Below are 24,447 nucleotides of genomic sequence, written 5' to 3'. Positions count from 1 at the left end.
AAAAGACATTTTAAAAACAGGCTGGGGGAGGGGGAGGATAGAAAAGGGGGAGAGGTGGACTTCTAATGTCTGTGACCCCTGGCCAGTGAAGTTCAAAATTGTGACTGAAGCAACTACTGTTGCAGGGACAGAGGCATTGTGGGAGAGCTGCTGGAGGTCTATGAGGGTTGATGCAGGTAATGCAGTGTCTACACTTGCCCTGTGTCGATGGAAGTAGGTTGACTATGGCTCTGCATTGTTCAGGGAGGTGGTGTTATTGCGTCACTGTAATGGGGTACTTGTACCGGTGAGAGACAAATTTAGGTGCAGACACATGCAAAAACTAGGTCAAACAAGTCGGCTTAGGTCCACCTAACTCTGTAGTGTAGACCAGGCTCTAGTCTGTGTCTTTCTGACCAAGGAATCTGAGCTGACCCAGCTGCAGAGACCCATTTATCATTCCCTCTTCTCAGTGGCTAAGATTGTTACATTGGCTCAGCGGGTTCTGGCCAAGATTTCCAGACAACAATCTAAAGCAGTGGTTCTAAACTTGCAGCCTGCCGACGGCCCAGTCAGCACACAGCTGCGGCCCATGTGACATCCTCCCGGCCATACAGGTAGTATATATATTGTGTGGATGCGGCCCACATAACACATACACAGCTGTGTATGAGGTCCACAATGGTAAACAGGTTGAGAACCACAGGTCTAAAGACACAGGGTTGTAGCAAAATAAGACAAGAAAAGAGAGTGGGTAGGTTATAGGGAGACAAATGATCTGCTTCATCCATCTAGCCTGGAACCCTTTGGCTGGGTGCCACTTGAAGAGTTTCTGTATAGCACATCCTCTTGTCCTGTTCTCCTCTGACCCTATTCCAGGCAGCATGTCAGAGAAGTGGCTTTTTGTCTCCATGTAGCACTCCTTCAAAACTTGACGCCCAGCACTGTTCTGTATCGCAGGTTAGTTCAGAGTGCTTGGAACCCCTAAGACTAGTCCCCTCCCTACTCACCTAGGTGTTCCTATCAGCGTGGGTAGATGAACAGAAATGGCCTTTTGGGTGCATTCACTGTCGCTCACTGGTTTATCCCTCCCGCTGTAGTCAGAGCAATGAGGTGGCCGTAGGCTGCGTTTCAAGACTCCAATACAGGGCACCTCTCTAGCTTAGGAAAAAGGAAAGGCAGCATGAGGGATCTTATGGGTAGGTTGGCTACAGGCCAGTGGGCTTTGCTAAGGCACCTCAGAGCTCAGAGGATACTGAGGGAGGTGATGCAAAGAGAAAGCAGATACAGTTGTTCTCAGGCACTCAAGGGAGAAGCACATTTGAGGGTTAAAGATTGTGCAGTGAGAGTAAATAACTTACTAAGTCATGTGACCAGGAACATCCCTTGCAGAAAACCTGCTGTACTTGGCTGGAGGGCTGAAAAACTTTAAAGAGCCGAGAAGCCTCTTTGGAGCTGACAGTTGTTCGCTTGTAGCAGGCAGGGAGTCGAGATGAATTTCCTTCCGAGTTTATCCCTCGAAACCTGGATTTTACTCATTGCCTTTGTGAGCCTCTTGATGCTGTAAGTAGCACCCCGCCTCTAACTGGCCAGGGGACAGGGGATTTTTCCTTGTTGTTCTGCCAGCACTTACAAGGCCTTTGGGAGAATTTAGGGGAGGAGCAGACCAGGGAATTGATAGACATTCAGCTAGAGAAGAGGGACTGGCCTTCCTAACAGGAAAGTGCATGGCCTTCACTGGGCTTCAGGGAACTCCTTATGGGTAGAGAAAAGAGAAATAGGGGGAGAGGATAATACACAGAGGAGGGGGGAACGCCTTTTGCCAAAGAAACTCAGCAGAAGACACTCTGGTTTGCATCTTGTTTACTGTGAAGCAGAGCTGGTCCTTTCGGTCCCACAATCCTGTGGGCACAGCACCTCCCCCCTTCAGCTCCCCAGTTTGGGTTCGCTATAAATACAAAGACAGAACCTGGCTTTCGGTTTAGAAAAAGAGAACGTCTCTCACTCGTTCCACAGGGACCCTTAAGGTAGGTCTGCGCTACAATGCAAGCAGCGCAGATACTTGCAACAGCAACAGAAGGGGCTTTTCCATCCATCAGTGAATCCACCCATTTGAAAGGTGGTGGCTGAAGAATTTTTTCTTCAGTCCACCTTCGGCTTAAGTTGGCTTAACTACGTCTCTCAGGGGGTGTGACTTTTTCACACCCCTGGGCGACAAAGCTAGGTCGACCTACGTTGTAGGTGTAGACCAGACCTTAGAAATGTACCTAATGCACTAGTGGCTTGCAAGCTCCCTGATAGCCATAGGTCAGCAGGCAGCATGACCTCTAATTGCAAAGGGGGGCAGCCGAAAAATATGAGAGGCAGTGAGGTCTAATGGCAAGGGACCAATCCCAGGTTGGATACTGGCTCTCTGGGGCTTCGGTCAAGACACACAGGCCAAAGTGCTCAGGCTAAGGCTATGTCTACACTGTTATTAGACACCCGCGGCTGGCCTGTGACAGCTGGCTCGGGCTAAGGGACTGTTTAATTGCGGTATAGATGTTTCAGCACAGACTGGAGCTCAGGCTCTAGGATCCTGTGAGGTGAGAGGGTCCCAGAGCTCGGGCTGCAGCCTGAGCCCAAATGTCTATACCTCAGTTCAACAGCCCCTTACCCCAAGCCCAGCGAGTCCGAGTCAGCTGGCACTGGCCAGCTGTGGATTTTTAATTGCAGTGTAGACTAAAGTAGGTCCCCCAGAACGGAGAGGGGAAGGTTTACGTGGCTAACCTTACAGCCCTGTTTGTAAGTGCTGGCTTCCCCTCCAGGACTGGGGCCTGGAGCTCCTCTGGCTTCTCTCCTGGCTCTGTTGTTGTGGCAAAAGATGGTGTTTCCAAAACAGCAACAACCACCTGTTATACTGTATTGAAATAAAATCTAAATGCTTCTTGCAAATGAAGCAATGCCCCATTCAGGTCTTTCATGCTGCTTCACTGAGCTAAGGTAGCAAAAGCCCAGGGAACAGGGCACATCCACTCTGCAGGGTCTCATGCCCATCAGCAGGGTACATCTGGGACCTTTCCAGCTAACCCTTATCCAGCAAGAAGGTGTCATGTCCCCGCACCAGGCACATCGAGGCAGGTTTCCAAATCCTCTGTACCTGCTGGGGATTTCCATGCTGCACCCTTTACACATTGGCAATGGAACACACTTTGTGCCCTTATAAAAAAAATTATAAGGGTAACAGCTCCAAACTGCAGAGCCCCTGCTGAAACTGCTATGCTTTGGGCAGTGACTGTATGCTGCTTTGTCAGAGCATTCTGACCTGCATTTTAAACACCCACGCTACTTCATGTAGGAGGCCACATGGAGTAACATGGCAAGGAAGCTAAGGCAGACTATTGGGACCATCTGGAAGCTGACTCCTTGCTGAGCACTGCAGGGGACAGTATCTGTGACACAGAGAGCTGGTGCAAGGCCCTCCACACTGTTCAACTCTTGCATAGGGTAAGCACTTAGGGGCTGCAAGCTGATCTCTGAACAGCTGATGGCCATGGTAAGAGCCTCTGCGCTGGCCCCTTATAGTACCAGTCAGAAAGCCATGCATGGGCTGCTTTACGCTGATCCCGTGGCTACTGTATTCTGCATGACTAGCGCTGAAGGGCTGTGGAATGCTGCCACATTCCAGCCTATAGACAGGAACAGCAGCTGCCCCTCACCCTAGCACTGGACTAGGGGGTGGGTTTCCTCTCCCCTCACTCCACCTGCATGGAGTGTGATCATCTGGGTTTTAGTTGGGTGGAGAGGATTTTGCCATATGGAGAATGGCGCAAGAAGGTAAATGCAACTGTAACACGCTTATACCCTTCTCACTAGACAGAGAAAGAGACAACTAGATAAAGCCCTGCTCCTTCGTACATGTGTTCTCTCTCCATTATTTCAGCAGTACCTAAGTGACAGTGACAGCTGTTTAAACCATCAGCACGAAGGCCATTCACGTATAAATGACCTGTCGTTCATGTATTTGATCTCTGTTTGCTCCACAGTTATGGGATCTGGCCATACAGATTCTTTAAGAAGCTGGGTATTCCTGGGCCAAGGCCTCTGCCTTTCATCGGAACATTTCACGAATACCGGAATGTGAGTGGTGGGAGTTTATGCTATCTGCCCATTCAGAGGATAATGGCTCTTAACTAACCTGTGGTCGTAGGGTGGGGGGTGTCTCTGCCTTGCTCCTGTGGGAAGGTTTAATAGGAGGTCTATGCCTGGTGTCTATAGGAAACTCAGGGCATTTCTTCACGGGGATCTTCAGAAAAGTTAAGCTGAATTAACTCAAGGCATGAATCTGAAGTTCCTTAAAGGCCACTTTACTTCTGAATGAAGAACATCAACAGAAGGGTTTAATGTGTTTTAAATAATGCACTTTAAAGTCACCCCTTTAGTTAATTCATCTTTCCTGAGTGTTCCCGTGTAGATGTTCCCTTAGAGAAAATTGTACCCCAACCATGGGAGCAACTTGGCTTCAGAACTTTAGGAGAGGGGAACTGATGTCAAGTCTGTATTGTGGTTCCTAATTCACCATTGCTAAACCCTGGTCTATAGTAATAGTTAGGTCAACATAGTTACACCAGTCAGGGGTGTGAAAAATCCACACCCCTGACTGACATAGTTACACCAGCCTAACCACCCATGTAGATGCATTTTTGTCCAAGGAAGAATGCTTCAGTCATTGTAGCTACCATTGTTCTGGGAGGTGGTGGTGTTGCCCCAAGAGAAAAAGCCCTCCCGTCGGTATAAGCTGCATCTATGCGATGGCATTATAGATAGTTAGGCCCTCTCCAACGCATCATCAAGCATCTACAACCTATCCTGAAGGATGACCCATCACTCTCACAGATCTTGGGAGACAGGCCAGTCCTTGCTTACAGACAGCCCCCCAAACTGAAGCAAATACTCACCAGCAACCACACACCACACAACAAAAAACATTAACCTAGGAACCTATCCTTGCAACAAACTGTGTCTGTTGCCAACTGTGTCCACAGATCTATTCAGGGGACACCATCATAGAGCCTAATCACATCAGCCACACTATCAGATGCTCGTTCACCTGCACATCTACCAATGTGATATATGCCATCATGTGCCAGCAATGCCCCTCTGCCATGTACATTGGCTAAACTGGACAGACTCTACGTAAAAGAATAAATGGACACAAATCAGACGTCAAGAATTATAACATTAAAAAACCAGTCAGAGAACACATCAGTCTCTTTGGTCACCCGATTACAGACCTAAAAGTGGCAATTCTTCAACAGAAAAAACTTCAAAAACAGACTCCAATGAGAGACTGCTGAATTGGAATTAATTTGCAAACTGGATACAATTAACTTAGGCTTGAATAAAGACTGGGAGTGGCTGTGTCATTACACAAAGTAAAACTATTTCTGCTTGTTTATTTCCCCTGCTACTGTTCTTGTCAACTGCTGGAAATGGCCCACCTTGATTATCACTACAAAAGGTCCCGTTTCCCCGCCGCCCACGCTCTCCTGCTGGTAATAGCTCACCTTTCCTGATCACTCTTGTTACAGTGTGTATGGTAACACCCATTGTTTCATGTTCTCTGTGTATATAAAATCTCCCCACTGTATTGTCCACTGTGTGCATCTGATGAAGTGAGCTGTAGCTCATGAAAGCTTATGCTCAAATAAATTGGTTAGTCTCTAAGGTGCCACAAGTACTCCTTTTCTTTTTGCGGATACAGACTAACACGGCTGCTGCTCTGAAACCAAACATTACATTGAAGCTTTTGATAATTACACTTTACACCTAAGGGCAGGAGAGATGTTCTCTTCGGAGAAAGATACACGGTATGCCACGGGAAATGGCTTGTCCCTAAAATGCCCCTAAAAATAAAGCATTGACAATTTTTTTCATGTGGTTTTCCCTTATTTCCATCCAACAAAGATGGTCACCCTAAGTGTAGGTGATGCCTTTAGGTTGGATTCACACTTAGGGGTTGTCTTCCCTGCAGAATAAAAGGTGTGTTAGCTAACTCAAGTTAAGAACACACCCTGTTTTTTGGCAGTGAAGACGTATCTGCTCCTCAGGGCAGCCCACCTTTCCCCTCTGCCCACCTGACCCATCTCTGCCATTTATTTCTGGTTTGCTGCGGAGAAATGTATTCCAATGAAACCCAAGCTGCGGCCCTCCTTTGCTCACTGTTTACCTGCAGACATCTAACCTCTGTCTCTCTCTCTGGCAGGGAATTCTGGATTTCGACAAGAAGTGTTTCCAGAAATATGGTAAAATTTGGGGGTGAGTTTTCCACTGCACAAAATCTCTAATTCATGGGTGTCCCAGGGAGGCACAAACTGCCTCTCTCTGTGCTCTCCCTTGTTCCTCAGCAGCAGCACTTTCAGAGATGCCGTTTCTGTCTGTGGAGTGCTTCCCCTTCCACCTAAACCGGAGATAATGGCACCTCCCGTCAGTGCAGTACAGACTGTACCCCTGTGCTCCGAGTAAGCCTTTCCAGCCAAGGAAGGGAGACCGCCTTTCCCCAGCTTTACAACCCCCTCAAGAAATCATGGCTTCTAGATCCCAAAATGAGCCTGGAGCCTTTGAAGTTGCCATTCTGTCTGGCCCTCACAGAGCAGAGCCCCAGGCTGCTGCTGCAGGTTTTTATCTTGCATATCAGCTCCTCCTACAATCAGGGCATGAGCTACCTTTTAGTCCTGATGCCTCTTTCACAATTCAGGTTTTGTGTGGACAGAAGTATAGGAGGCTTTCTCATCACATTTCCATTAGGATGCTCTCGGAGGGAAATTGTTGCACAAAACTCTGAAAAGTTTCATGAGCTCAAAACATTTTTAAAAGATAAAAGTGCTTGTGAAATCTGAGACACACACATGCACCCCTGGCTCTCCCACCCCTGGGCCCAAGCCTTGGATTTTAATGTTTTTCTACATACTTTGATTTAAAAACAGACACTGCAGATGTTTGGGTTTTTCCCCCTCTGTTTGTCTGAGACGCTGTGCAGAGAAATTCATTTTTCTTCCATTTGGGCTAATCTGGGTGGATTTATTAACACCAGGTAGCAGCAATGAGGGAAACAAAGAGAGATCAGACAGCACAATCAATACAGAGATAATCAGCATCCCCCTGCCCAAACACACCCCGCTTTGGCAATGCTATTCTCAGTAGTGCAGATATTTGCTAGAAATGCTAGATATCAATGCTTGGAACTATTCCTCCACCCCCATTTCTCCTTTTTACTGAGTAATAAAACAATTTCAGAATCTTATCCCTTTTGATGGGTTTTAGGGGAGTTTGCAGGGGACGAGAATTGAGGCCCGTTGGTATTGGGCATTGTAAATTAGTATGGATGATTATTTATTCATAACTAAACCAAGACAGTCCTGCTCTATCTGATACACGCAAAGGACTGATTCAGAGTTTCTCTTTGGCCTAGATTTTTTGATGGCAGGCAGCCAGTCCTGGCTATTCTGGACCCTGTAATCATCAAAACCATCCTGGTGAAAGAGTGCTATGCCCTCTTTACCAATCGCCGGGTAGGTATCCAGGATAGGCCTTTCCTATGCAGACCTGTGTGTGGGGTGGGAAGGCAGGGTTTCTCCTAGAGCAATGCAAACTTTCAGTAACATGGGCTGCTCACAGGACAGGCCTTGGGAGACAGGACACCTGCGTTCTATTCTCGGCTCTGCCACTGACTCACTGTGGGACCGTGGGCAAGTCACTTTCCATCTCTGTGCCTCAATTTCCCCATTTATAAAATATATGTAATGATACCAACCTCACAGGGGGTTGTAAGGCCTGGTTGATTGATATTTGGAGTGCTTCAGTTCAAATATACTGTAGCATTGCACATAATTCATTGTTTCACCCACCAGGCAGGGAAAAGCCTTTGCTTCCATATTGCAGTAGTACGACAATGGGCCTGATCCTAGAGTTTCCTGGTGCAGGCAGCAGGGGTCCCATTCCTAAGGCGTTGTGGGCACGGTCAGAGTTCCATGTTCAGGACGATCATGTGAAGGTGCTGGTTGAAATCCTATGCACTGTATAAACAGTTACCTTTTACTTTATTCTCCCCATTTAGGTCTTTGGTCCAAGTGGAGATTTGGAGTCTGCCCTTACGGTAGCTACTGATGAGCAGTGGAAAAGGATCCGCACTGTGCTCTCTCCAACGTTCACCAGCGGGAAGCTAAAGGAGGTGAAGTCCAGATTACATTAATAGTTCCAGCTTGGGCCAGTGGCTTGAAGGCTATTTGGGTTTGGAGCCTCAATAAAGAGGCACCTGGAAAATCATCTTGCTGTGCCACCCATCCCCTTGCCAGACTCATTTTCCAAAAGGGCCTCCGCCAAAAGCAACCATCCTTATGGGCATTTCAGCAACATGATGTTTTTTCAGTCAGGGTGAGGGTGGTGGGTTTTTCCCCATTCTGCCCCTCATCATAGCTTTCTCAGGAAGGAACTGACCTCTGGGGAATGAAATGGCTACAAGATTTGACATACTAGGGTATGGCAATCTGTTGCCAGGGATCCCACCATTGACCTGAGATTTCTTCTTGCTGATCCCTCTTCACGAAGAAGAAGGCAGCACAATGGGTAGATTTTCAGTCAGAGCGCTGGGGGTGCGATTCCCAGCTCGAGGAGATGTATTCCTGCCAGCTGTGATCCAGCTAGCATGCTAAAAATAGAGTGTGGCCATGGAAGCATGGGTGGCAAGACAGGTTAGCCACCCCAAGTGTGTACCCATCTGAGATAATAGGTACATACTCAGTCACTTTCACCACCATGGCTTGTCACTCGCACACTATAGAGTACCACCCCTCCTTTATCTTTCCGTAGGCTCAAGGCATAACGCCGGTTAATTTAGTCACCCCACCCTTACCCAGTTCCGAGGGCTCAGGGCGTAATCTTCTGCGGGTTTGTGGGGCCTTTTACCAGTGAAAGATCCTAACACAGTAATATCCTTAACCTCTATTTATTAACAGTTACCAAAACACAATACACATACTAAGCATACGATGTTCACCACTCCCAATAAGGCAGATGAATTTTTCCTGCTGGCCAGTCAGGGTCAGGTCATCTGGGGCTCCAGCTTCTACGTGATATAATTGGCTGGGTGTTGAGGTCTGGTAGCTCTGATTTTGGGCCGTGTCCTGTAGTTAGGTTCCTAAGAACTTCCTTTTGGACCCCAGTTGATATAGTGAAACTTGAGTCCTGCTTAGCTGTACTGTAACCAATCATTTTAAACTAAAGTACTACCAAACAGTATTTTTCACCAATCACAGCCCATTACGAAACAATTCTTTAACCAATCACACCCCACCACCTTAGTTGATTTAAATCTTGTGAAATTAGTTATTCAACAGACAGAAACAATTAAAGAATCAGAGACCCTACAGATAAAGTTTACAAATGGTGAAAATCTAAATGAAACACTTTGATTTTGTCAAAATGAAACATTTTGTTCAACCCGAAATGAAATATGTTTTTCAACTGTTTGGTTTGCCAAAAATTAAAAAAAAAAAATCTCGTTTTCAGTTTGACCCAAAACAGTTTTTTCCCCCCGATTTTTGGGAATTGCCCCCAAACCAGAAGAAAACAATATTTGCCCAGCACTAAGGGTGGGTGCTTGACCGCTGGTGCCAAGGAACATCCGTCTCCCTTTCCACACTGTAGCCTGGAGGCGCACTACATGGGTTTCTCAATCCTTTTCAGCTATGCTCTCCCTTCAGGGCAGACAGCTACAGAGTCTACTTGTGTCACTGATGGACAGCACCCTGTTGGCCTTTGCACCAGGTGCTGCTTTCTGGAGGGGAAGTTGGGTGTGTTGTCGGGGGGACGGGACCCTTTTTAGTTCACACCCAGATGATTCGGTGGACCAACTACAGAGATAAGAGCAACCCTGTTTTTTTCCCAACCATGTCTGAGCCCTGGCTCTAATGATGCCCCTCTCAAACCAGAGTATTGATCATTATTAGGGGATAGCCAGCAAATAGCAAGGCTGAGCTACCTAGCGGTGACCCTGCCTCAGGAACCAGAAGGCGTCTGCAATGCCTTGTGCTTTGGTTTGCATTTCAGATGTTTCCTATCATGAATCGCTATGGAGAGATTTTAGTGAAAAATATCCAGGAGAAAGTGGATAACGATGAGTCCCTGGAAATGAAGAGGTGAGTAGCTTTGTTGCGCTGGCAGGAAAGAGCCTGTGTTCACAACAGGTGTGGAGAGCAAGTCTTGAGAGTTCATAAGGGAGCCCCAGAGTTTGGTTTGGCTCTAGCTTACCCTAAGCATGCTGCATTTCATCTCTGTGAAGTATAGCTGAGTTGGAGGGGCCATGATAGCCTTCACACAGCATCTTCCACTCAAAATGTCCATCACACTGTAAAGATGAGTTTACTTTTATTTAAAATGCACATGGATATCCTGATGCTTCCACAATAGGAACCAGGCCCCCACAAAATATTTCCACGTTCCCACTTTTCTCCCCCACCTCTCCTGAGATGCGACATGAAGACAATCTCCATAACAGTCCTGCTCATGGCACGTTTCTCGGTTGCCCTCTGCCCCGATCAGACCAGACCGGTACTACTCAGTACACTTCTGTGGTTTTGTCACTTTACTAGCTGTTGGGGGGTGAAGGGGGGGTGCAGAGTCTCGTTGGGGATGGGAGAAATCAGGCCTATCCTAGAAGTGTGACAAACTGCAGACGGGGAAAAAACATTTTAAGGTTATTTTAACAGTCACTTTTACAGATGAGAGGTATGTAACGATACTGGTTCTGGCGGGACCCAACTGAGAGTGCCAATTCAGGACAAATTGCTTAAAGCAGGGCAGTTACAGCCCAAGGCTGGGGTTTCTGTGCACACCAAGGCAAATCAAACCAGCCAAACAGAGAAGACTTTGGTCTCACCCCACTGGCTAACCACAAGTCACACAAGCAATTCCCTTAGACACCCCAGTTTCCCAGTGTCACCACCAGTGCCACTCGTTATGGGAACAAACGGTTAGGAAAACCAATACCCCAGTAAAAGAAAAAAGGTTCTCTCGATCCCAAAGGACCAAGCCCCAGACCCAGGTCAATATACAAATCAGATCTTACCCACAAATCACGCTGTTGCCAATCCTTTCGAATCTAAAATCGAAAGGTTTATTCATAAAAGGAAAAGATAGAGATGAGAGCTAGAATTGGTTAAACGGTATCAATTATATATAGTAATGGCAAAGTTCTTGGTTCAGGCTTGCAGCAGTGATAGAATAAACTGCAGGTTCAAATCAAGTCTCTGGAGTACATCCACAGCTGGGATGGGTCTTTCAGTCCTTGGTTCAAAGCTTCAGAGTAGCAAAGTTCCTCCAGAGGTAAGAAGCAGGACTGAAAACAAGATGGGGGAGCTGCAGAAGCTTTTTAGATTCTCTTGCCATGTGGTCTTTCTTTCTTTGTTCCAAAGACAAGCTGTCCATCACATGGCATGGAAAAACCTCAGAGTTCTGTCCATAGGCATGTCCCTGCACACCTTGCTGAGTCACAAGGCGTCTCTGCCTTCTCTCAGTGGGTCAGTTGTGTAGCTGATGGTCCTTAATTGGCCATCAAGCAGGCTAGGCAGAGCTGACACCAGCTTGTCTGGGGTGTCACCCAGAAGCATAGCATAAGTTTCAAATACAGACAGTATAGAGCCAATATTCTTAACTTCAACTACAAAAATGATACACACATATAGACAGCATAATCATTGTCAGCAAACCATAACCTTGTCTTAGACACCTCATTTGCCACCCTTTATATAAGATTTAGTGCCGCTACAGGACCTTGGTTGCAACAATGATCTATATGATCCCAGATTATGTCAATAACGTCACAAGCTTGCTCTGAAATGCTGATGGAATTTAGAGCTTGTTCTTTGCTATCGTGCACTGCAGTTCAGCTCCATCCACCTACCGTCCAGTCTGCTGGGCTCATAAAGAGAGAGATTGAGGGCAATTTAGTCATAAAGGGAACTGGCAAAAACTGGGGAAATGTGTCCTGTTCGTACCCAAAGTGGGGCAAAGACTTGATTTTGACAGGACCAAGGTGCCAGGGTTTGGGAGGTATTGAGTCCTTCAGAAGGGGAAGTTCTCTGTGCTGAGGATTCTCCCAGGGAGGATCCCCTTGTCCTGCTGAGTTCCTCGCATTCATTTTTTCCACCTCTCTCCTCAGCATCTTCGGCACCTACAGTTTGGACGTGGTGGCCAGCACTTCATTTAGTGTGAACATCGACTCCATGAACAACCCCAATGACCCCCTTGTCGCCTACATCAAGAAGTATCTCTCATTCAATTTGTTTAACCCACTGCTCCTGTTAGTAGGTATGAGGATCCTACACACCTAAAGACTCAGACTCCTAGATTAGTGCCTTAGGGCCTGTGTACCCTATCTCCCATCATCTCCTTTGGGATTTCAGGGTCCCCTTCACTTTTCAGGAGGTGCTCAGCCCCTTGTAAGATCAGGCCCTCCCTGACAGATTTGTAAAGATACTTATACAGAGAGATTCTCCCCCATTCCTTTGGCCAGCTCAGTCTGCAGCACCCAGGTAAAATAACTGGATACAGAGGTAAGAGGGAGAACTTTTATTCCCTTGGCAGGACAACTACACTGAATGTGGCATCACAGTTGGCTAAGTAGAGGGGTAAAAGTCAGGAGATTCTCAAGTGAAATTCCCACCCACGCCATAGCAGAGGACTCCTGTAATCCCTCTTGACCAGGGGTCTGAACTAGGTGAAATAAATTGGGAGTCAGCAGTTGTCATTAGAGCCAGAAGCACCGGAAAAAGGTCATTTGGCAGGCTAGTTGTCCTTGGCGAGTTACCCAGACCCTGCCCCCTCTCCCGCTGTGCCTTCGAGCACACATCCCACTGCAGCCCTCTTTGCTGAGCTGCAGCCTGTTAACCACGAGGGGAACTGTTTCCTTTCTCTCTTGTTCAGTGATGTTCCCCTTCCTGACACCAGTGCTGGATAAGATGAATGTGAGTCTGTTTCCCTCGGGCTTCCTGGACATTTTCCTCAACATTATCCAGAGCATCAAGAAGGAGAGGCAGAAGAACGACCACTCGGTCAGTCTGGCCCACCTCATCTTCCTTATCATGCATGCGCTTGCTCTGAGAGTAGGACTAAGCTGGAGATGTAATTTCCAGCTCCACGAAACAGACCCGTGCCAGCTCCGATGGAGCTTGTGTGCTAAAATTAGAAGTGTGGCTGCAATCGCTCAAACAGCAGGAAGGGCGAAGCGCCCCAAGTAGAATTCTATCTGAGATGCTCGGTACGTTCTCAGGTGGCTAGCCCCTCCCGCTGCTCATGCTGCTGCGGCTACGGTTCTATTTTTAGCACACTAATGCCATCGGAACTAGCGCGGGTATGTCTCCGCACGCTGGAAATTGAGTAGTCATACCCTGTATGGGGAAGGATTCTGAGCCCATCCCCAGAGGCGACACTCCAAACTAGCTCTCAGTTTGCCAAATTTGGGTGAGACTGGATAGGTGTCGTGCTCAGGCTTTCAGGAGAAGAAAATAATCCCCTTGCTCAAAATGGGTCTCCAACCTGCACCTTACGGAGCCTCCTATCTACCATACTTTGAGGTCTTCCTTCGCATCCTCCTTATACTGCTGGACTGACGGAGGAACTGGGGCTGAAGCATCAGAGGGAAAGCCTGTGCTGGACTAGCCTTTCATTCCACCCACTGCTCCTCTGAGGGTGCACCTACACAGCACAGGAAGGTGTGATTAGCGCAGGTGAGCATAGCCCACACTAGCTTTAATTTAGTTAGCATGGGTAACAGTAGTGAAGATGTGGCAGCATGGGCTTCAGTGTAGGCTAGCAGCCCCAGTACAAGCATGCAGGGAACCCTGGGTATGTACTCAGGTTGCTAGCCTGCACTGAAGTCCCTGCCACCGTGTCTTTACTACTATTGTTACCTGTGCTAGCTAGATTAAAGCTAGCACAGGCATGCCTACCTGCACTGCAAGCACACCTTCCTTTGTGCTGTAGCTCTGCCCTGACTCTGTCCTTCCATCCCCAGGTCCGGGTGGATTTCCTGCAGCTGATGGTTGACTCACAGAGTTCAGATGGCAGCTCTGAATCTAATGAGAAGACACACTCCTATAAAGGTAAGGCTACAGGCCCCTCCTCCTCCCAGCCACTAGCTGGGATATTTCATAGAAGACACACTCCTATAAAGGTAAGGCTACAGGCCCCTCCTCCTCCCAGCCACTAGCTGGGATATTTCATATACGGTTTTGGAGGGACGGAGTTTTAGTACACATCAGGAGAATGACCAGAAATTCCTTCCCTCCCACCCCCGCCAAAGCAAGTTCTGTGCTTTCCAGAAATCCATGCTGTGATCTGGATCTCTCTCAGAAATAGAGAAAGGGAATTGACAGCTGGAGTTTCAGAGATGCTGAGCACCCATAATCCCTACTGAAGCCAATGGGAGTTGTCAATTCTCAGCACTCTTGAGAATCAGGACAGTAATGATTTGTGCTGCATATGAAAAGGGATAGAATCAAACCTAATGAGCGAGGGGCAAATCCCGAGACACTTAATCAACCAAACTGGAGATTTACCTGTGTGAAATCTGAGTCAAAGCCAGCAGGGCTAGATGACTCAGGAGTTGACCCTAGGTGCTCCAAGTTGCTATAATTTAAAAAAAAAATCCTTACTTCTCTACCCTTGTCTCTTGCCATATCCTCCCTTACTCTGCCAATGACTTTAGCCTTGATCACTCACTTGTCCATCATTCCCATCACTCTTTTCATCCTGTCTTCCTCTGCACATGGAACGCCCTCCCCGGAAAGCCAATAACTACTCTCCCTTCCTGTATGCCATTCCTCAAGACCCTGTAGAAGAAACTCGGCCAGCAGTAAAAGGGAGGCCAAGGGTAATCAAAGAGTTCCGATGTAGCTATTCTATTTTAAAACAATTCATAATAAAGTATAAAAATGTGTGTCATGTAAGTAAAATTTGGACATAGTGTGACAGGGTCAGGCCAGATGGCAACAGGAGAATGATTGAAGGTAGATATATTAGCCCCAGATTAAGCAGGTCCTCTTTCCCTGAGTAGGATAATGGGCTGTTCCAGAACAATCAGGAGGTTGCTGGACCCAATTAAGGCCAGCTAATTAGGACACCTGGAGCCAATTAAGAAGCTACCAGAATCAATTAGGACAGGCAGGCTAATCAGGGCACCTGGTTTTAAAAAGGACCTCACTTCAGTTAGTGAGGTGTGTGCCAGGAGCTGGGAGCAAGAGACGCAAGAAGCTGAGAATGAGAAGGCGTACTGCTGGAAGACTGAGGAGTACAAGTGTTATCAGATATCAGGAGGAAGGTCTTGCGGTGAGGATAAAGAAGGAGTTGGGAGGAGGCCATGGGGAAGTCGCCCAGGGAGTTGTAGCTGTCACACAGCTGTTACAAGAGACACTGTAGACAGCTGCAATCCACAGGGACCTGGGCTGGAACCTGGAGTAGAGGGCGGGCCCTGGTTCCCCCCATCTCCCTCAACTCCCTATTTGAGACAAGAAGAGGTGACCTGGATTGTTGGTCCCACAAGAGGGGAAGGTTCCTGGCCTACCCCTGACCCACTAGGTGGGTCAGCAGAGACTGCGGGGATTGTTCTCCTCCCTTTCCCCATGCTCGACAGTGATGAGGTTATCTGAGTAAATGGCAGGTTTGAGCCACTAGCAAAAGTGGCCAGACTGAGGGTTGCCGTGAATCTCTGAGGCGAGCAAATTCGCCAATAAGCACAAGACGCACCAAGGCAGAAGAGGAACTTTGTCACAATAGCTTGATTTTATCCCTCTCCTTCTTCGTTTGTAAACTCTTTGGGTTTGGGTTTGTACAGCGCCTTGCACGATGGGGCCCTAATCCTGCTGTGGCCTCTGACACTGCTGCAGTAGAATTGTTAAATAATAATTATTGCAGAGTGCTGCCAGCGTGCTTAGCACAGTCGAAACCTTCCCTCAGGAGCTTGCAGCTCACCTCAGAGCCTAGGGGAGAGTGTCAGACATCTGTCCACCTATGAATATCTCTGTTGTGTTCTTATATTTTCAAACCCACTGTGGAGCAGGAGTGCAGTTCCGCAAACCCTCTCCAGAGCAGGGTCTCTCCTACCTCTGCTCTTCAGGCTGCTGTGTTGCAGTGAATAAACTCAATGGGCCTGTTTCCCACCTCATGGACACGGATGTGACTCAGTTGATTTTAATGGAGTTACTCCTGATTTACAGTAGGGCGAGAGGGGAGTCAAGTCCACCACTTGCCGCTGTTGCTTATTGGATTCTAGAGGGGTTAACCCATGTCAGATGGACCTTTTTCTGTTGTGCTTAAATGATCAGCAAAGGAACTGTAGTAAATGGATGCCCGGGTAGGGCTCTCATCTGAGCTGGGCAGTGTATAGGAGGGAGGCTTTACCCTCCCTGTGTGCTTTCTTGCCTCTTTTTCCAGCTCTGTCTGACAAGGAGATTATGGCGCAGGCCCTTGTCTTTATCTTAGCTGGTTATGAGACCACCAGCTTCACCCTCAACTTCCTCTCATATAACCTGGCCACTCACCCCGACGTGCAGCAGAGACTGCAGGAGGAGATTGACGCCGCTCTTCCCAACAAGGTTAGAGGGGTTTGCAGTGCTCTGTGTCCAGCAGATGCACTCTAGTCACTGCTGCGTGGGGGCTGAGCTGAACCTGGGTGAAGGCGAAGCATCTGTTCTGTACACAGGAGATTTCCCCCACCAGGGCTGTCAATCCTACACCATGCACCATTGTGACCTGGGCTTCCTTTGGCCATAGCATCCCAGTCTTTCGATAGCATCTGGGTGCATCAGGGAGTAGAGATGTCTAGGGAAGTTCCCTCGTGTGACCTGCCTGTCTGTGCCAGGGGGCACCTGGAATGGCGGGGCAGGACCAAGGATGGGGATTGAGGGGACCTCACTAGCCCCAGTTTAACCATTGGCATCCACATGCTGCAGTATTTAAAGGAGCAGCCCTCTGGGTCAGCACTGTACCAGTACCTCAGCCTCATGCTAGAGGATGCTGTCTTGCTGGAGGTGGACAGGACAATTTGCCCCCGGGTCCCATGGTCATCCCGATTTGTTTAGCATGGCTACTGTGCATATATGCAGCCAGGCAAGCCCTGAGATGGCCTCCTCTGTACCTGAAAATCTGGTTCCCTCTGTCTTTCCCTCCCCAGGCTGCTCCCACCTATGATGCCATCCTGCAGATGGAGTATCTCGACATGGTAGTGAATGAAACCCTCAGGCTCTTCCCCGTAGGTGGGCGGATCGAAAGGGTCTGCAAGAAAACCATTGAGATAAACGGAGTGACCATTCCGAAAGGCACCGTGACAATGATCCCAGCCTACGTGCTGCATCAGGACTCGGAATACTGGCCAGAGCCAGAAGAGTTCAGGCCCGAGAGGTAAGGGCCAGGGAGGGGGAAGAAATGCTGCTTCCTCCTGAAGTGTGTGGGTGAAAATGGCAGCAAAGGTGGGGGAAGCGTGACTATAACATTTAAATGAGGCATTTATTAATGTCTGACGTCCAGTGCTGCCGTGCGGGGAGTTTTATGATCTACATCCATAAACTGTGCATGGAATTTAATGAACTGTATTGAAGAAAATGACACTGAAACCAGCTCTCAGCAGCTATAGCACTGAGGGGTTTATGGCCAGACATTAAAGCCAGAGCAATCGGGTGACTGGCACAGTGCCATGCAGATCAGCGATGGAAGGGCAAAGAGGTGTTGAAAATAAAATTTAATTTTCCAGTTCACATTATGAAATGTTCCCTGCTCAGGAATTACTGATGGGTCAGACCCTGAGAAATGAGGCAAGAATCTGCTGGAATTAGGTGGCCTAATCCTCACTGGATTGCAAAAGGCCCAGCAGCCATTCAAAGTTGGCACAGAGAGCCAGGAATAATTGTCTCTCTCAGTAATGATATTAAGAGCTGATATTTATCTTGCGGTTTTCATGTGAAGAGCCCAAACTCTACAAACTATTGCAGACTAATCCCCAGTAATTGAAATGCACCCACCTCTGGAGTGAAACAGGGCAGCTGTTTAACAGTGCGTGGCAGCACGGGGCCAAAGTTTAGGAGGAGACGTGAAGAATAACATGTCCAGCTGAACCTGCATGCGGAATCTTAGACAGACGAACTGTAATTACCCAACGGGATTTACGCACAGTGATGAGAACTGTGCTAGATGGCCAGCTCTGCTCTAGTATCAGATACATGGCTGGCAAGTGGTTCAACTGATGGAAGATAGCACCACTTTTCAATGGATAACGTAAAAATGACTAAAGAACTAGAAGTTCTGCGCAAGTTACTCTGAAGTCAACTTAACCTCTTTGCGATGAGCTCCAAACAGCTCTCCCAAGCTAGCCATGGTAGGGCCACCTCAGCAGTTGGATGGGCGAGATCCAACGAACACCTGCCATTGTGTGTGTGCGCTCTGGGAAGTGGTGTTGGGAATTCAGGAGGTGGAACACGATCCTCTGGGTCAGCATTGCACCTGTACCTCACACTCAAGCTAGAGTGCTGGCCTTCTGGAGGTACTGTTGGTTCAGATGCAGAGTAAAATAGAAATTTTGTCCACTTGTGGTGATTAATGTCCCCGTGCTGCTTTTCATAAGAGTATGGGTATTCTGGCTAAAGTCCAGCCTGGGGTATAATAATCTACCTTGCCTACATTTTCCCATTACAGTTAGATAGAGTATTCTTCTTCACTTCCTCGTCTAACCGTTTGTGTAGTGTTGTTGTATGCCATGAAACAGCTGCTCCATTCTACCCCAGAGTCTGTATTTCAATGGTGATTGTCGTGAGCCTTACCTAGTTTGTAGATCCATTAAAATCTGGGAAGTACTTTGGCATGGAAAGTGCTATAAAAATATAAGTTGTCATTTTGACTTAGGATTATTGAAATGTTTCACTGGCAAAGCTCTTTTATTTTACAGATCTTGTCTGGTTTGCAGCACAAAGAAAGAATATCTCTTCTCTTCTGAGCGGCATGTCTCAAAAGCTAGCTCTTGTGCAGACCGGACAGGGAGAGACACTTGCTCTGTTTGTCCATTTACTTGTATAAGAAGAAGATCTAGAGCTGTTTTTTGTGATATGGACTCTGGGTTTAGTTTCTGGGACGAGAGGAATTTCAACTTGAGTTCTGAGAAGAGTTCCCATGAAATCACAAGTATATTCTAGGACTTCCTGCTCATTTGAAAGCCCTGGAGATGTACAGCTAATTCTAGGCACCAGCATGGAAGGGGGTGGGAGGGTGTTGTACGGTGAGGGAGGAACAAGGAAAATAGATAAGTTCTCATTGAAATATGCAAAACAGGCCTTTGCCTCCTCCCAATCCATTGAGCATGCCAAATCCAACAAAGAGGACAGGTCCTGAGACAGTAGTTTCTCCTAACTTGTTTCTTCTTTTCTCTGATTGGAACCAGGTTCAGTAAAGAGAACAGAGAGAGCATGGACCCCTACATTTTCCTGCCCTTTGGAGCTGGTCCCAGGAACTGCATTGGAATGAGGTTTGCCCTTCTCAGCCTGAAAGTGGCCATGATTGTGCTGTTGCAAAGGTTTTCCTTCAGAACCTGCAAAGACACCCCGGTGAGAATCCATCCTTGTATCTGTATTGTTTGTTTTACTACCTGTGATGGTCTTCGCTCGTGGGGAGCGTTGCCTAGTGGCTGGGGCTTAGGCCCTTCGTCCTGCAGAGGGGATTTTGATAGGGGACCCCAGCCCCTCCCACCTCACCAGGCTCTGGCCCAGGGCCCTGTGAGGGCGACACCGGGCTCCAACACCCAGAAAAGCCTTAAGTCAACCCTCCCTAGGTCACCCCTCTATTGTCCGCAGTTAGCAGTCTGTACCAATAAACTGAGTCCACATGGGAGAGGGGGAATGGCTCCCACTCAGGGTGCCCCTGGCGCAGATCCCTACCTTCCCTCAGCTCTTCCCTCAGGAGCTGCGAGTTGCAGGTCTGCTCTCTTCCTTGCTCTGCCCCTGAGCTGTTCTGCTCCCACCTCCTCCAGCCTGTGCATCTCTTACATGCGTGGTAGGGCAGGGCAAGCTGAGTCCAGAGCAGCTCCTTAACCCCTTGTTGCCCAATGAAGGGTTTGTATACCCCCGTCGCGCTACCATAGTCTCGTTGAGATAATCACATGCGCACATTGTCACCTGTGTCTCAGAACAGATGGGGCACTGTGTCTCTCACGCACATAATCCCTTTCCCCATTCAGAGGCTGATAGATTCTGGAGCACTGAACCTGGTAGGCAGAGTTGGTTTTACGTTCACACTACGAATGCAGGAAGGTTTCACCGTGGATTAGAGGCATGTGGTGGTGTTTGGGGTTTTTTTTGTTTGTTACCATGGTTATTTGGGTTATTTGTTACATGGTTATATTGAGTCTAAGAGGACCCCAAGACTGTGAGCTGATTAAGGGTACATCTACATCTACTCATTAAAAATATACCCACAGCAGCGAGTCTCACAGCCCGTGTCTAAAGAAGGGTTTACGGCACTAAAAAGAGCCAAGTAGACAGAGACGGGGGTGGGTTTCAGATCCTGAGCTCCAGCCCGAGTGGGAACCTCTACATGGCTATTTTTAGGCCCATACACTCACTGGTGCATCTCACTGACAGGAAGTTTCTCCGGCTATTCAGTCTGATAATCCTTTCTTAGTTTTGTTCCATTACTCCTGTATGTCACACACAATACCTCTCCCTCCTCAGTGTTTACACTCATCAACTTTTAACAGAGTGGTACCATGTCTCTGCTTAGTCATTGCTCAGCCAAGCTTGACAGATTTACCTCGTGAAACCTTTCCTTGTATGTCCAGTTCCCTCATCAGTTGTGTGGTTCTCATTGAGCTCCTCCCAATATATCAGTATCTTGGTGGGGGGCCAGAATTGAAGCAATATTGCTCCTGCTACTGGAGAACATTATACCTGTACTGCACCCTTCTCACTGGACCTGTAGCAACTTATTTGGCAACAGTGGGCTCATGCAGTAGGTCAGAAAAATGCAAATGAGTGAAAGCAAAGGGTGTGAGACATGAGTGGGTGCTTTGTAGGGTATGTCCACACTTGGAGCTGGCAGATCAAGGATACATATTCATGTTAGCACTCTCTGAGCTTGCATGCTAAAAATAGAGTGTAGCCTCTCTGAGTGCGTGTCCGTCAGAGACCCGAGGTATGTACTCGGGGCAGTTAGCCCCTCCTGCTGTTCACGCTGCAATGGCTACCTTTTATTTTTTGCATGCTAGGTCGATGACAGCTAGCGCCTGTATGTCTGCTCAAGCTGTGAATCATAATCCCAAACCGGCATGTAGACATTCCCAGGGTGTTGGGCTTTTGTCAGAAGGAATATAATGTCTGCTGTGTCCCTCCCTAGCTCCCCACATTCACTGGCTTTCTTTTCATTTTTCTCTACTAATGGTGAAGATCCCTCTGGTGATGGACACAAAGGGTTTCTTGCAACCCAAGAAGCCAGTCATTCTGAAGATGGTCCCCAGAACCCATGTCGATCCAGAGGAGTAAAACAATTTGCAACGGATCAGAGGCTGCTGCCACCTGCTCCTTCCGCCTCATTCGTCTCTCTATCAATCACATGAGAATAGGAATGAGCCATGTAAAACTGTACAGGGAAAGCGAAAGCAATATCTAGAAAAAGCCCCAGCTGTCATGAAAGCAGGGCCTTGTGACTATACAGCATACCAAATTTGATGGGCCCTTCTGTCCAGTAGGAGATTGTGCATAGCTTTTCAACCAAAAAACCCCACACAAAGTACAGGCTGAGCAGAGTTCAATTTTTATAAAGCAATAATAGAGACCCAGGCCTGTTTCTCATTGATACCAAGACCCCTTTACGCTGTTCGGACAGTGTAAAGGGACCTTTAAGGGTATGCACCCGCTTTCAGGCCCCCTTACACTGCCAGAGCAGGGTTTAGCATAAATGAGAATCAGGCCTCGGGCACTGGGACAAAAACTGTGTCACCTCCCATCTGGCTAGACTCATCCGAAGTTGAGGTTGTTATGACTCCATATAAAAATCACATGCCCCAGGGTATTTTACACTGCCACATGGGTAGACGTACCTGAGCTAGCTTTAATCTCACTAGCTTGAGTAATAATTGCACTAAAACCAGAACCACCGGGGCTGTACAACTGCACCTGGGGACACAAGCAGCTAGCCTGTGCTGCTGGGGCTTCATTATTTCATTTGAGCTAGTTCAAAGCAAGCTCAGCTATGATTACACATGCTCCACTCACACTGTTGACTCCAGCGTAGATGGACTCTTAGTCTATGCTATGGACACCACTGTAGCATCATAATGTAGACGCTTCTGACATCAATGGAAGGGGGTTTTCTGTAGGAATGTAGGAGGTAATCCACCTCCCTGAGAGGGAGTGCAGCTGAAGCCTGACATGAGTATTTAATACATGGGCGGGGGGAGGCCTCATTTTTTGGAAGACAGCATTAGGAAGGTAAATGAATCATCAGGCTGAAAACAGGACCTTTGTGCTAAATACGATAAGTAAATAGGGTAGTAGGCTGAAAAGACAGAATGTCAGAGCCAGCGAAGAGAAGAGGGAGAACACCCCGGGGACTATTTACTATGAACTAGATAGCAAGGGACCAAATAAGTTAGGAATGTAGAGATGAGGTAAGAGGAAGTCAAAACAAAGGCAGCATGTGGACAGATGCACACGGTCCAGGGGTTGGTCTCGGAGGGAGCTAGGTTGATGAAGGAATTCTTCCATCTGCCAAGCCAGGTCTACGCTGGAGGTTAGGATGGCTTAACCATCGTGCTCAGGGGTGCTCGGGAATTTTTCACACCCCTGAGCTCCATAGCTAGGTCGATCTACCTATTAAGTGTAAACCAGGTGTCAGACGTCAAAGAGCCTGCTGGCCTCAATGGCTATGTCATCTGTTGCTACAGTAGCACTGTCTCTGTTGCTGCATCAGAGGTTTCTGCTTGTTTGAAAGACTCTTTGGTGGTGTTTCTGACCCTAGTCCAAAGTCACTGCCAGCCTTCTGGGCAATCTGATGCTTTAGAAGGAGAGGTCAGGATGATGTTGGGTCAGGTGGGTCTCTCTCTCTCTTAGTGCCGGTCAGAGTGGTGAGGTTTCCTTTCATACATTCCCCTTACTGAGGCTTTGCTTCTGCTTGGTTGCTTCACACCAGGGGAGCCACACATTGCAACCCCCACAGAGCAGATGCTGTAGAGTGGGATAAAACAGGGCTTGGAACTTTACTGGGATAAGCTGCATTGATGCCAACCCCAGAATTTTGCAGAAGTGCAGTGTGCCCACACTAAGGGTTTGCCCCAATGTAAATACATCAGCTAGATTCTGGTATGTTTTTGGGTGGCTGTTATTACTAAAGACTTGTAACATGCCTCAGCTTGCAGATGAGTTAACCTGAGCAGCCTAGGTATAAGCAGTTACCATTTATGAGCAGTGGTTTGCAGAGTGGGAGTGAAGCATATTATGTGTTCTTTCTGTTTGTTTGCTTATTGTATCCAGTGGTCTCCTGTGTAATATCTTTACACAGATATTAGCCCAGTTATGATTTTTTAACTTTGTTCTCTATTATTCCATTTTATAACTTTGATTTGAATTGTAGGAATACGGCAAGGTGCAGCGCTGGGAAAGACTTGGGTTTGGAAGAAGGATGTCTCTCTCTGTTGGATACTGAGAGCGGAGAAGGCTCACTGGACCTTGTCATTCTTAGATTCCAAATGAGCATAATGCTGAATGCTCTGTATAATATGTGGTGTGATTTCATATTTACTAATCCAAAAAGTACTAATAGAAGGATAATTAAAATAAAAAACATAATTCCTTATCATTTGCACTGAGATGATGCCAACATCTGGTTCCACTCCCCCCTCTTCCACACACAAATCAATCCTTTTCCAGGGCATTGGAGCCAGCGTCCATGCAGTTCACAGAATCTCGTTACATCTCCCAAACTCAGCAGGGTTGGGCTTTGTCATTAGCTAGATGGGAGACTTCTAGGGAAATCCCAGGTGATGCAGGGAAGTTACATTAATGACTGAGGTGGGGACCCTCTTCCCTCTGAGTCAGGAATGAGCAAATACCCCAGTATGAATCAATGAACTACTGGAGGTGCCATCTTTTAAATGAGATGTAAAACCGAGCTCTTGACTTTCTGAGATCTCATCCCTTGGCACTTTCCACAAGAGTACAGTGTTCTAATTATTGTATCCTTTCCAACTTGTAAATTAGCTCAGCATATTCTGTGATATAATACATTTCACGTCCTTTTATAAAATTTATGGTATGTTATTTCTATGCACTATTTAACAGCTGCCACGGTTTTCCCTAAAAATGGCTGAATTTCAGGGTGGGAGAAGTGATTTCCATATATGCTTTACAATCTGTACCATTTGCGATGCACTTAGGGATTCCTGTGTGATGGAAAATCATT

At 47.4% G+C, this 24,447-nt stretch overlaps 1 protein-coding gene across 1 annotated transcript in view; it reads left to right on the top strand.

The window, feature by feature from the left end:
- SDK1 (sidekick cell adhesion molecule 1) overlaps positions 1-24,242 on the top strand; it is a 687,887-nt gene extending 663,645 nt beyond the window's left edge. Inside the window, exons 46-57 of the mRNA XM_084641923.1 lie at positions 4,005-4,098; positions 6,224-6,276; positions 7,430-7,529; positions 8,075-8,188; positions 10,066-10,154; positions 12,176-12,324; positions 12,940-13,067; positions 14,030-14,117; positions 16,447-16,607; positions 17,186-17,412; positions 19,439-19,601; positions 21,435-24,242. Coding sequence (XP_084498049.1) covers positions 4,005-4,098; positions 6,224-6,276; positions 7,430-7,529; positions 8,075-8,188; positions 10,066-10,154; positions 12,176-12,324; positions 12,940-13,067; positions 14,030-14,117; positions 16,447-16,607; positions 17,186-17,412; positions 19,439-19,601; positions 21,435-21,530 — 1,462 coding nt within the window. The 3' untranslated portion in view covers positions 21,531-24,242. The remainder of the gene's footprint in view (positions 1-4,004; positions 4,099-6,223; positions 6,277-7,429; positions 7,530-8,074; positions 8,189-10,065; positions 10,155-12,175; positions 12,325-12,939; positions 13,068-14,029; positions 14,118-16,446; positions 16,608-17,185; positions 17,413-19,438; positions 19,602-21,434) is intronic.
- Positions 24,243-24,447: the final 205 nt, after the last annotated feature.

The sequence above is a fragment of the Lepidochelys olivacea genome (genome assembly GCF_965140295.1).
Source record: "Lepidochelys olivacea isolate rLepOli2 genome assembly, chromosome: 10".
NCBI classification, from domain to species: Eukaryota; Metazoa; Chordata; order Testudines; family Cheloniidae; genus Lepidochelys; species Lepidochelys olivacea.
This window is presented reverse-complemented; position numbering and strand designations above follow the sequence as displayed.